This window comes from Mesoplodon bidens, assembly GCF_964165515.1.
Source record: "Mesoplodon bidens genome assembly, chromosome: X".
Taxonomy (NCBI): domain Eukaryota; kingdom Metazoa; phylum Chordata; class Mammalia; order Artiodactyla; family Ziphiidae; genus Mesoplodon; species Mesoplodon bidens.
This window is the reverse complement of record NC_138163.1, coordinates 74,564,471-74,577,626: the sequence shown is the minus strand read 5'-3', so window position 1 is coordinate 74,577,626 and position 13,156 is coordinate 74,564,471. Positions and strand designations below refer to the sequence as shown.

Sequence of the window (13,156 nt, the reverse complement as noted above, 5' to 3'; positions counted from 1 at the left end):
AGGCAAGTTGCTTAATTTCTCTAAAGTTCAGTTTCCTCATCTTAAAAACAGGTAAAGAATGGTACCTTCCTCTAAGGGTTGTTGTGATGATTATAGAGATAATATTATTAAGTGCTTGACACATGGAACATTTTTTTTTTAAATGGTAGATGTTATTATTACCTAAAATCCAAATTCTTTTGCAGGAGAGTTCCCAAAGTCTCCATGAGTGAGTTTGGCTGATGCCTCCTTTTCAGAGTCAGTTTGGCAGAGTGTAACACAATGGGCTTTGGATTCAGATGTGTGATTAAATCTGGGCTCTGTCACCCTAGCTCTGAGACTCCGACTAAGTCACTTTACCTGTCTGAGCCTCAGGCCCAGTCTGTTGTAAAATGGGGATTAACATCTCACTTTATGGGACTGTTGTGAGAATTATGAGATATTTGTGACATGACTGGTACATAGTAAGTGCTCAACATGTTAATTCCTTCTCAGGAAAGCAATGGTCTCTGACACATGATGAGAGGGAGGGTGCTGAAAGTAGGGTGATCGGTGTTAAAAGGAAAGCCAGGAAACTGGAGACAAATGTATGCCTTCTGGGCTTGACTTGAGATTTGAGTAGTCTACCATCAAGATAATGGAAAAGGTGTAAGGACCTAGTGACATAAAAATGTTAGTACACCATAATAAAAAAAAGTGACATGGTATAAGCATATATGGGCTTAAGGGTCAATGTACAGGACAGGGCATTTAAGGTGTTTCCCATTCTCACTGTATCCTTCTGAGGGCTTCCTTATCCTTTGGTGACCATCCCATTCAGCAGTATATAAAGGGCTTGTCAATTGGCATGAAAACTTTGCCCAGTAGGGGGCCTAGAGAGATGGTAACTGGCTGAGTCCATCAGATCCTCTCTTGAATTTGGTAGTGAGGAAGGAGTATTAGGGACATGGAAAACAGAAAAAGATTGGTTATGGCAATTATGGGTGCTGACTGAAGCCATAGAAACAGGTAGAGTAAGCTAATAATGGTGATCACCAAATGCTGTAACATTAGGGGCAGGAGAAACATAATAGTTTCTGAGGGGAACTTTTAGTAGAGGTATTGATAATCCATCTCTCTTATTAGACTGCTAGAGCTACTGCTGTATCTTGAATATGTAAAGGTTCCAGTTACCTGTGAGGCCTGGTTGTATGGTCATCAAAATGGTGTACTGACCTCTGTATTTCTCTACATATTTTTATAATAAATCCTCTTTAGCAGACGTGATCTAAGCTTATCTAGGTTCCTTGCAAACTAAAATAACTTAAATATATTGGTGTGAATTTCAGCCCTGCCACTTACTAATTTCTTCATCTGTAAAATGGAAGTGACAATTAAAAGAGTTAGGAGCATTTAGAATAGTGCTTGGCATATAGCAGATATTCAAAAAGTGTTAATTACTATCATCATTACTTTGGACAAGGCCTGAATTTTTGTTATCTGTAAAATGGGATTATATTCACCTCATGAGGTTGTTGAGGGGATTAAATGAAGTAACAGGTAAAACAGTAATAGTTATATACCCGGTACTTAATATATGTTGGTTATCATTTCCCTCCCCTCAAAAACAAAACCTCTAGGGCTTCCCTGGTGTCGCAGTGGTTGAGAGTCCGCCTGCCGAGGCAGGGGACAAGGGTTCGTGCCCCGGTCCTGGGAGATCCCATATGCCGCGGAGCGGCTGGGCCCGTGAGCCATGGCCACTGAGCCTGCGCGTCTGGAGCCTGTGCTCCGCAACGGGAGAGGCTACAACAGAGAGAGGCCCGCGTACAGAAAAAAAAAAAAAAAAAAAACCTCTAAATATTTTGAATCATCGAGCATCCATCTGGGCAGTATAAGTAAAGACAAGTTTGGGCCTTGTGCATAGTAAGTGCTGAAAAAACAGTTATTTAATGTGAAAATTTCCTACTTCAATGAGTGTTGCCGTTTTGAACCTCTTTCTCACTCTCTAATCTCACACACAACGTCAGAAGAATTGGGGTGTCTCAGATATGGTTCTACTTGGAGATTTATAGCAACAGGAAGGTTTTTCCACAGGGTCCAGACCTTCTTGGTCAGTTAAAAGGAAGCAAGAGGGAGGAGATATGGGGATATATGCATATGTATAGCTGATTCACTTTGTTATAAAGCAGAAACTAACACACAATTGTAAAGCAATTATACTCCAATAAAGATGTTAAAAAAAAAGCAAGACAATTTCAAGTCCTTTACAAGTGGAATGGTGGTGTTATCTTCACCCGAGCTAAGTAATGCCTCTACTTTATGAAGCTTACAATGGGTGTAACATGAATGGGAATAATGAACTTAGCTTTCGATTTCCTTTCTTCTGTAAATAGGCAATTCCACCTCGAGGGCCTCAAAAAGGCATAATGAGCTGGGAAATCGCTATAGATTTTGGTAATTGGAAATCTTTCTTTTCTTCTCATTACCTGGAAAAGTATCCTCCATCATCTTTCATTTAACCCCAGAATGGCTCTTAGACTTTGTTTGATTGAATCTAAAGAAGAAATTATCAAGATTCCATATAATTATTGTTACTTCAAACCCAAATCCCTTTATAGAAGTAACATAAAATCACTGTGCGATGTTTTCCAAAAGTTTTAATCTTTTTCCTGCCAATTATTTCATGTCATTTTGATAAAGCAAAAGCTAAACATGTCAAGCTCTGGCATGATCAAGTTTGAGTAAGATTTCTAAGAAATGGACACAGAGTCATTTTATGAACCTTCACTTGGAACATGGGACCCAACTTTATTTTAATGACCAAGCAAGATATTGAATGAAGACATTTTTTCCTTCCCTAAGTTAGAGAACAAACATTAAACAGAATAAGTTATTTTACTAGGCATACATTTTCCTTTAACATTCTATTTGGACTTTTCTAACTGAAGGCTGGAAGGCTTTTACCGGTCTGGCAGACGAAATAACTCATGAGTTAGTGGTTAATATATAAATTATTAAGCACCACAGGTACAACAGTCATTTATTTGTAGTGAGGCACTTTCAAGAACTTTGTACCTGCTAGTACAGTAGAGAAGTAGTATACTGACAAGAATATAGACAGTATCATCAGTAGGCAGTAGGCTGGATAGATTTTATTCTTGTAATTTTAGTCAAATGACTTTTACCAATATATCTTTTTGCTTGGGAGCTTTTGCCAGTGTGGAAAATGAAAAGCTTGAGTATGAATACAACTTAGTTAACTTTGCAACAAATTGATTCCATTTGTTAACTTATGGAAAAACGGCTATGATTTCCAAACTGAAATAAAATCATTTTTTCTGATAGCTCAAACTGGAGAAGAAAGAAATAGGACAAGAAAGAACCAATCTCCACCTAGAACACCTATTTGTCTCAGGATGAACTACCCTCTAGTCAAGAATTTGATTAGTTGCTTTTACTGTCTCAGCAATAAAATCAGAAAATTATATACTGGGAATAGAATGTGGATGAGGTATAACAAGACTTCTCTTGTAATTCCAGTTAGAATCCAGTACAGTACAGTGTCCTGAGCACTGAATTTGAAGTTAGACATATCAGTAATAAAGTCCAAGCTCTGTTTCTCAGTTGCTGTATGACTCTTCACCATCTACTTCAACTATCAGCCTATTTCCTGTTCTCTAGAAATTGGGATAACAATCATCCAACTGCTCACAGTATTTTGAGGATTAAATAAACCACAATATATCAAAGTACCCAGAACCATTCCTAACACATAGTAGATGCCCAACAAATGTGGTAGATCTGAACCTCTCTGGTTTCCTCTTCTGTAAAATGAATTATGGGGTGGATTAGATGTTCTCTAGCTCTCCTGAGACAAAAGACTCTAAGACTCATAACATCTTAACACTGCATTTAGCAATCTTTTGGGTGAATAGTAGAAAACAGAAAAGAATGGAGGTAATGTACTGTACTACAGCAACTCACTTCAGTTTATGCAACCAATGTACTCTAAAAAGATTTGTAGAAAGGGAATATAAGGCCCAGATGGGGGTAAGAGAATTATCTAAGTTAGAAGTCAGTATCAGAGCTAGAGCTAGAAATCCAAATCAATCACTGTAGATCAGATCTGGGGCTTTTTCCTCTACAGTCTACACTAGAGCCAATTTAAGACTCTCTTGGAACAGTTATTTACTAACAGTTATTTACTAACTTGAGCAAATCCACCGAAAATTAGGCTAGGTTTGTCTTTGGCAACCTATCAATCATTTTCTTATTTTCTTTATAGATAACTAGTACCCTTAAGACTCTCTTCAGATAGTCCATCCAGATGTTCCTTTCCCATAACTTTCTAAATTGTAAAGAAAACTCATCTCTCATCATAATTTACCTGTTTTATCTCCTATTTGTTTCTTTGTAGCAATGACTGGTAATAAATTAGCAGTTAAAATAATCCAGCCCACAATGCTTACATAAGAAAGTGGAAAATTTTAGGCATTGAGGCATATAGGAGTAGGGATATAATTTTTGTCAGGGGTCCTTTTTAAGATTGCTTTAAATAATAGCCATATCATCTAAAGGGTGAAGGTGCAGCAAAATGTTTCTGAGCTTTTAACCTTATACATTTTACCAAATGATATAATCAAATACTTAGAAAAAATTCTGGAGAAAAGTAGATTGATAGGGAACTAAAACTGAAGGTAAATGAAAGGTGCTGTGATGTCTACTTTTCATGATAGTATAGTTTGATGTGTTACTTTTCAATGATTGAATCACTTATCAAAGTAGAAATATAATTTGTACTAACAAGGTAAGAAAGAGTTCACAGGTTGTGGGGCTGTTGGTCTAAGAACAAATTATAAGAAAGAAAAATTTATTATAAGATAATAGATTAATCCAAAAGCAAAACTTTGTGTCTATCAGAGAACAATAGTTTTAAAAGACAAATCTGATTCAGTTGTTAAATAAAACTATGGGCAGTTATCTTTAGATCAGTGTCATTTATATTTCTAGATGTAAGTAAGCCATATTTGCAATTTAACAATTTGCATTCAAGTCAAAAAAACAAAAACAAAAAAGCTACAATTCCCACCGATGGAAAATAAGAAAACTCTATTTAATAGACATTTTTAGTCTGTAATAATCTCTTCTATGCTTCTCTGGGATGTTCCAAATGTAAATAAATAAACTTACCCTTTAAGTAGAAAAGACAAAGCATCAATGATAAACAAAATGGAAGATTACCACATTGAAGTCACATCATATAGTCAAATGATGAATTACCAAGAAAGTTAAATAGGTTTAACCCAAACATAGCAAAAGAGTAATTTCTAATTTCATTAACCAGTGAAAATAATCTTCATTTATACATGCTCTCTTTTACAATAGGAAACATCACATATGAATGGTGAGTACTTAGCAAAAAAACGAATCGATGGAAAAAGGATTAATCTCCAAAATATATAAACAGCTCATGCAGCTCAATATTAAAAAAAACAAAGAACCCAATCCACAACTGGGAAGAAGCCCTAAATAGACATTTCTCCAAAGAAGACATACAGATGGCCAAGAAGCACATGAAAAGCTGCTCAATATCACTAATTATTAGAGAAATGCAAGTCAAAACTACAGTGAGGTATCACCTCACACCAGTTAGAATGGGCATCTTCAGAAAATCTACAAACAACAAATGCTGAAGAGGGTGTGGAGAAAAGGGAAGCCTCTTGAACTGTTGGTGGGAATGTAAATTGATACAGCCACTATGGAGAACAGTATGGAGGTTCCTTAAAAAACTAAAAATAGAATTACCTTATGACCCAGCAATCCCACTACTGGGCATATACCCAGAGAAAACCATAATTCCAAAAGATACATGCACCCCAATGTTCATTGCAGCACTATTTACAATAGCCAGGTCACGGAAGCAACCTAAATGCCCATCAACAGACGAATGGATAAAGAAGATGTGGTACATATATACAATGGAATATTACTCAGCCATAAAAAGGAACAAAATTGGGTCATTTGTAGAGACATGGATGGATCTAGAGACTATCATACAGAGTGAAGTAAGTCAGAAAGTGAAAAACAAATATAATATATTAACACATATATGTGGAACCTAGAAAAATGGTACAGATGAACCGGTTTGCAGGGCAGAAATAGAGACACAGATGTAGAGAACAAACATATGGACACCAAGGGGGGAAAGCAGCGGGGGGTGGGGGTGGCAGTGTGATGAATTGGGAGATTGGTATTGACATATATACACTAATATGTATAAAATGGATAACTAATAAGAACCTGCTATATAAAAAAATAAATTAAATTAAATTAAAAAAAATTTTTTTAAAGAGCCTCCATAATTGCACTTTGAACGAAGATTACCTAAACAGATGTTCTCTTAATAGAATTTCATGAAATACTGGCATTCTTTCATGGATCAATCATACATTAAGTAAGGAAAAACACCTTACCTACTTGACCTAGATTAGTAGTACACTTTCTAAAATCTAACTTGGTCACTTCTCCACATTTGAGACTGCTACATCAGAAAAGTGCAGGCACATGTTAATTTGTTCATTTTAGTTGGGTAAAATATAGATATTCCTGGGGAGATGGCAAGTAGTACAGCTGGTCATCAAATACTTTCCCCCAAGGATCCTGGCCTTCCAGAGTCTAGTCTTCTTTACAATCTTATGAGTTTTCTGCCCACCCTGCATGTTATGCTCCCAACCTCCATTAGGCTGGAAGTTATTTGTATAGCTGGGCAAAACATTTTATTCCAATTTATTTATTTTCCACTTCACTTCTTCCAGTTATGAGAGTTGTTTAAGGTAAAAGAATGAACACATTTAACCAGGACTTATAGTACAGTTGATCCCTGAACAACACAGGTTTGAATTGTGTGGGTCTGCTTATACACAGATTTTTTTCAATAAATACTATAGTACTACACAACCTGTGTTTTGTTGAATCTGCGAATGTGGAACCACAGATACAGAGGGCCAACTATAAAGTTATAGGCAAATTTTCAACAGCAAAGGGGGCTTGAAACCCATAACCTCTATGTTGTTCAGGGATCAACAATAGTTGTAACTTGAGTTGGTTCAGTTTTGTTTTGTTATTTTTTGTTGGTTGGTTTAAAAACACAGGCCAAGATTTTTGAAAACCAATCAACAATTCTGTGAGAAATGTAAATGATATTAAGGCCATGCAAATTAATCTCCTTTTAAAATACAACCTAACAAGGGTTGAGTGCAAATTAGGGAATCATTAAAAATGTGTTTCACTTTCATTTGAAGGTATGAAATGTTGAATTTCTTGGAGAGTCTTAACAGTGATATTTACCAAAGAGAAAAATATTTAATGAGCAAACCTTAATTTCTTTGATTTAATTTTGCAGATTTTTTATCAATGAAAAATTTTTTATTTAAGGAATTCAATTAATAGTCATTAAATTACTAGGTAAAGATTCTCATAGTAATCTAAATTTAAAAGTTGATGAATACAGATTAAAAGTCAACTGAATTTCCGCTTGAATACCAAAAACAAACATAAAACACAAAAAGTAGCACTGTCCATTGTATGACGCTAAATGAGGTGTTTTGGGTTATGTAAACATATTAAGTAAACATATTTTCCCTGTTTTTATTTTTATGCATCACATGTGAATGTAGACAGATATTTAAAACTACCTTGAGTTAAAAAGAAACCAAAACTTTTATTCTATACTTTATTCTGTAGTACGTTGGTCCTCGATTTTTTTTTTTGCGGTATGCGGGCCTCTCACCGTTGTGGCCTCTCCCATTGCTGAGCACAGGCTCCAGCTGCTCAGGCTCAGCAGCCATGGCTCACGGGCCCAGCTGCTCCACAGCATGTGGGATCTTCCCGGAACGGGCCACGAACCCGTGTCCCCTGTATCGGCAGGCAGACTCTCAACCACTGCACCACCAGGGAAGCCCTGGTCCTCAATTTTTTAATGTAATTTTTGAGTAAGATATTTCACATACAGCAAGTTAATGCTAGCTCAGTCTAAGACACCTACAAAAAAACATCTCTTGCACTTTTCAACATAATATACAAAACTGTAAAATCTGTCAAGGTGGAAACTCTCTGGAATTAAAGTACTGGAAAGTACAGCAAGATAAAAGAAAGCATTATATACAAATAGTGTTAAGCATTCTGTAATGTATGGCATTCTTAGTGTAATTTGAGTGAAACTTATCTATACATACACACAAAATATTTCAGAAACCAGTGAAGTAAACAAAAGTGCCAGTTCTTTAAATTACACTTGATCACATAGACGAGCAAGTCTCTGTGATAGTTCATCCTGGAGAAAGCAAAGATTAAAAGTCACAGGGCTGTGACAAATATAAATCACTAATATTTTAAATAGCTCATATTCAAATAAGGTTTAAAATCTTGTCTCAAAAATTCACACAAAAATATTAAGAATTTACTTTTTCTAAACATTTCAAAATAAATGGAGAACTTAATAGAGCAGAAGGCTATGAAGGGGAACAAATTCAATCGCTAAATGAAATATGCATGCAGTGTCCATCATTAAAGAGTTAAAGGCTAATTACATCTTGCTTATTTACGATGATGTTATATTATAGTAGAAAAATACTCTTTATAATAGATAAAAGGAGAATATATTTGCTTATATATAAATATAAATACACATATTTAATTCATTCATCAAGTTCATACAAATCAAGATAAAATCCAACTTCTACCTGTTCCATGGAAGTAACACTTGTGCCAAAAGAACCTGTTTGACCTTGTGGTAGTTCCATACTGAGATCAAGGCTACAATTTTAAAATAATTAACATAAATGAATGTTAATATAAACATTTTTCTCCTTATCTAATTATAACAAGCTTATAATTGTTATTATAAATTACAAAAACATGCTTATTGCAAATTTGAATATTCTACTTAGCATTTTACCTTAATTTAAATAAACATAATACTGGTTCCATTTTATAGATGCAAATAGAACTTAAAAATATTCTGGGGACTTCCCTGGTGGTGCAGTGGTTAAGAATCCGCCTGCCAGTGCAGGGGACATGGGTTTGATCCCTGGTCCTGGAATATCCCACATGCAGCGGAGCAACTAAGACCGTGTGCCACAACTACTGAGCCTGTGCTCTAGAGCCCATGCGCCCAGAGCCAGTGCTCTGCAACAAGAGAAGCCACCACAATGAGAAGCCCTCGCACCACAATGAAGAGTAGCTCCACCCCACGCCGCAACTAGAGAAAGCCCATGCACAGCACAAAGACCCAATGCAGCCAAAAATAAATAAACTAATTAATTCAAAAGTGCATATTCTGAATGTCCACCTTAGGATAAATGAATTACTAATTTTAAAGAGCTTTTGTTGAGCCCTAGTGGCAACCCATGTGGATGATAATCTTATGATAGAAAAGTGAATAAAATATAGGATAATGATCTGGTCATCTGAACAAAAAGAAAGACCAAAACAATGGTTATCCAATGTACTGAATTTACCGGAGATTACTATATGTCTTCTACTGTAAAGAAAATTAATGTGTCAAAAAAAGATAAAACAGGCTAGACATATGTAGTCTCAGGATCAATATCCATATCTAACATTTGAGCTAACTTCAAGTTCCGTGTTTAGATCCTGAGCTACCCTTGCTAGAAATCATTACTTGCATCTACCCATGTAACTGAAGTTTAGAAAAGTTAAGTATGCTTGCCCAAGATCACTCTAGTGACAGATAGGATTCAAATCCAGGTTTGTCTCCTTCCAAGGCCACGATTTTAATCTCCATTATAAATACTCCTGTAGGATACAAACTACTCTTTCTGCCTGTCTCTAGATGAGTGTATGCCAACTCCAGTTTGAAAACACTACAGTGAATACAGTAACTTCATCATTAGGAGATTCTAGAGACAGATTGTTATTTAAAAGGTAAAGATATGGTATACTAAAATTTTACTATGCTAAAACAGAATTTTGCTATACTTAAACATCTATAAGGATGGGTATTTTGACATCAATGGTTCTACCTATTTCTACTGCTCCAGTCACCACACATTATTGACAGAAGTAATCACTTGATTTTGACTCCCTACACTCAAGGAACATTTGTCAATGTATGGAGGCATTTTGGGCTGTCACACCTGGGGGGAGGGGTGATATTACTTGTGGGTAGGTGCCAGGGACACTACTAAACATCCTATATACATAGGACAGCCCCTAGGATTATTAGCCCAAAATGTCAACAGTGTCAAGTTTGAGAAATCCTACTCTAAATCTTATAAAAAAGTTGTCCTCTGAACTTGATTTCCACTGAGTGTCAGTAAGGTTGTGATATGGCAATATTCGTTTTATGAGACCTCCCTTGCTCTATTTTCAAGCCCAATCTTCTTATTTCGTCTTTGGTACAAACAGAAACAAGTTCTTAGCCTCATATTAATAAAATGGAGTCTTCTTACACATGCCTTAGTCTCTCCTATAACACTTTAAAATCATCCTTCTTACTCCTTGTTGGATATGGGCTATATTAGGATACTAACAAAGCAAATAGTGTACCACTTACCCCCCAGCCCTGTTCTCAAATATTGCAAACCTGATTTATTAACCTAGGTTTTAATCCACTAATGAGAGATACAACAGTGAACTAAAGAGCTGATAACTAATAAAGTTCTTTCTAATTAAGCATTAGTTTCGACACTAGAATAATATTCATCAACTCTATTTTCCAGGTGTCTTCAAGAACCTTATTTCAACCTACTACTCTACCTTTGAAGATAAAGCATAAAACTTTAGTAGCACCCAGTTGTAATCTTTATCTTTGAAAAAAATATTTTTAATTCTTTACTATAATGTTCTCTTGAACTAAGTAAAATACCAGAGAATACTGACATAACATGACTTCTGTAGCACAGATAATATTACAGTCAAGTCATTCCCCTCAAACATGAAGAGCCTAAAATAAATAGCCTAACAGATACCCTATTTCTAATAGCTGTGCCAGAAAGGGTGTTAATTATTTACTTTTGTAAACAACAAATAACCATCTACAACAATGAAATGCTGCCATCTTTTGAACTCCTTGGATGTTTTGCACATATTGCTCAGTTTGCAGGACTCAAACTGGGCTTAAGACTTAATGGCCTGATCATAGTAAAATTCTTTTGGAAGATCATATTAAAAAAATTAAACATTTGATATATGCTGAACACAGACGGTACAGAGGAAACTTTTTAAACACTCCTGCCTCCCTCAGCCACCTTCTTTCATTTCTTATCACACACTAACCGAATCTATCTCCAGAGATTTTTAAGAAAATACTAAGATGATTGGAACAAAGTCACATTTTTGTGAGCATGACAAAGAGCTGGATGTTCTAAAGGTCCTTGAAGCACTAAATTCTAGGATCAAAAACCTAACTCTGACCATTGGTGGTAAAGACATATTTTTATCCACATTACATAATTGTAGGACTTGTAGATATTAAATCAAGATTATTTAAAAAGCATCTGAATAATTTCTTACCCAGCTTCATCTGCCATTTCTTGAAGCAGCATATCCACCTGGTTCTAGAATAAAAAAATGAGAATTTGTATTTGAATGGTATTTGCTTTTCGGGTAGTTTTTGTTTCTGACCTAGCTTTAAAAACGGGGAACTGATCTACAGTTTTTAAAAGAAAGTTAAAAAAATTGTTTTACCACCAGAGGGAGCTGAATTATCTCATAAAATGATTTATTTATGAATAATGTTAAGTTATAAAGCCTTAAACTATGAGGTTATGTGAAAAATATTCACAGTGATATTCACATATAATTTGAATCTGAGTAATGTAGCTCTCTAATGGAGCGAACCAACTTTGTTCATATTTAAAATGTAACAGATTTAAATTTTAGATTAATCATAACTGTCCTTTCTGCTAGTTGATGCAAATTTGATATTAAGGATTAATTTTTAAAGTATCTAGAGATGAATAAAATATAAGTATTGAGATATTTACAACAGTACAGGAGTTCTCAGGGAATACAGTCCAATTAATTTAAAAAAAGCTTGTTTTTAACTTATTTAAAATATTTAGAACATACAGGTAGGAGCTCTAAGATGTAGTTACAGCTCTACCACAAGGTGCCAAATTTTAAGCAAACCTCTAATAATGCTGTTGGGCCTTAGTCTCTCTTGTCTTTCATTCACCTTCAAAATACAAAGAAGTTCAGAAAATAATAGATCAAATACTTCTGTGCATTTAGATTGTGTTGTTTTTACTTCATATCTATAATACCATTATTTGTGTTTTTAAAATTTACTTAAATGGCATTATACTAAGTATACTATCCTGCAACTTGTTTTTTTAATTCAACCTTATAAGATCTAATTATATTGAGATCTAGAGCTCTAGTTCATTAACTTTCACTCCTGTATAGTACTGTAATATAAAATATTCTCAACTGTATTTATCCATTTTATTTCTGGACATTTAGACATTTTCCCCTAATTTCTCCTGATTATAGACAATAGTGCAATGAACATTCTTATGTAGAAGTATGTTTATACACATGTAGGTTTTTTGTGTATAAATTTAAAAATAGAAGTACTAGGTTATAGGTTATATGCATTTTCATATACTCTGATTTATTCAACAAATACTAACTGAGCACCTACTTTATGCCAGATATCATTTTAAGTGCTAGGGATACATCAGTAAACAAAAATAATTAAAAATATCCCTGCCTTCATTAAGCTTACATTCTAGTGTGTGCACATGAAAGGGAGGGGCAAATAAAAACTTTTAAAATTATGTGGTTTATCAGAAGGTGATATGTACAATGAAGAAAAATAAAGCAGGGATGGTAGATCCACGGTGGATGTGCCACTGGTGTACTTCTAAGTAGGATGATCATAAAAAACCTCACTGAGAAAATGACATTTGAACAAAGAACTGAAGCAGGTGGGGGAGTGGGCAATGAGGATGAGTGCAAGACAGATGAAGAAGATTCAGGCAGAGGAACCTGCAAGTGAATGGCTTTGAGGAAGAAATGTACATGGTGTGTTTGAGAAATAACAAGGAGCCCAATATCTTAGTAGAGTGATGAGCAATAATAGGAGATAAGGTCAGAGAAGCAGGATGAGGCAGATCCTAGAGGGCACCATCGGCCACCATAAAGAATTTGGCTCTTATTTTGAGAGACATGT

At 35.1% G+C, this 13,156-nt stretch overlaps 1 protein-coding gene across 1 annotated transcript in view; it reads right to left on the bottom strand.

Annotated features, from left to right (window-relative positions):
* Positions 1 to 8,245: 8,245 nt before the first annotated feature.
* The window catches only part of LOC308608831 (charged multivesicular body protein 1B2-like), a gene marked incomplete at both ends in the record, with an annotated part of 43,041 nt that continues 38,130 nt past the window's right edge, over positions 8,246 to 13,156 (bottom strand). The window contains 3 exons of the mRNA XM_081222165.1: positions 8,246 to 8,290; positions 8,700 to 8,772; positions 11,494 to 11,537. Of these exons, the coding sequence (XP_081078291.1) occupies positions 8,246 to 8,290; positions 8,700 to 8,772; positions 11,494 to 11,537 (162 nt within the window). The remainder of the gene's footprint in view (positions 8,291 to 8,699; positions 8,773 to 11,493; positions 11,538 to 13,156) is intronic.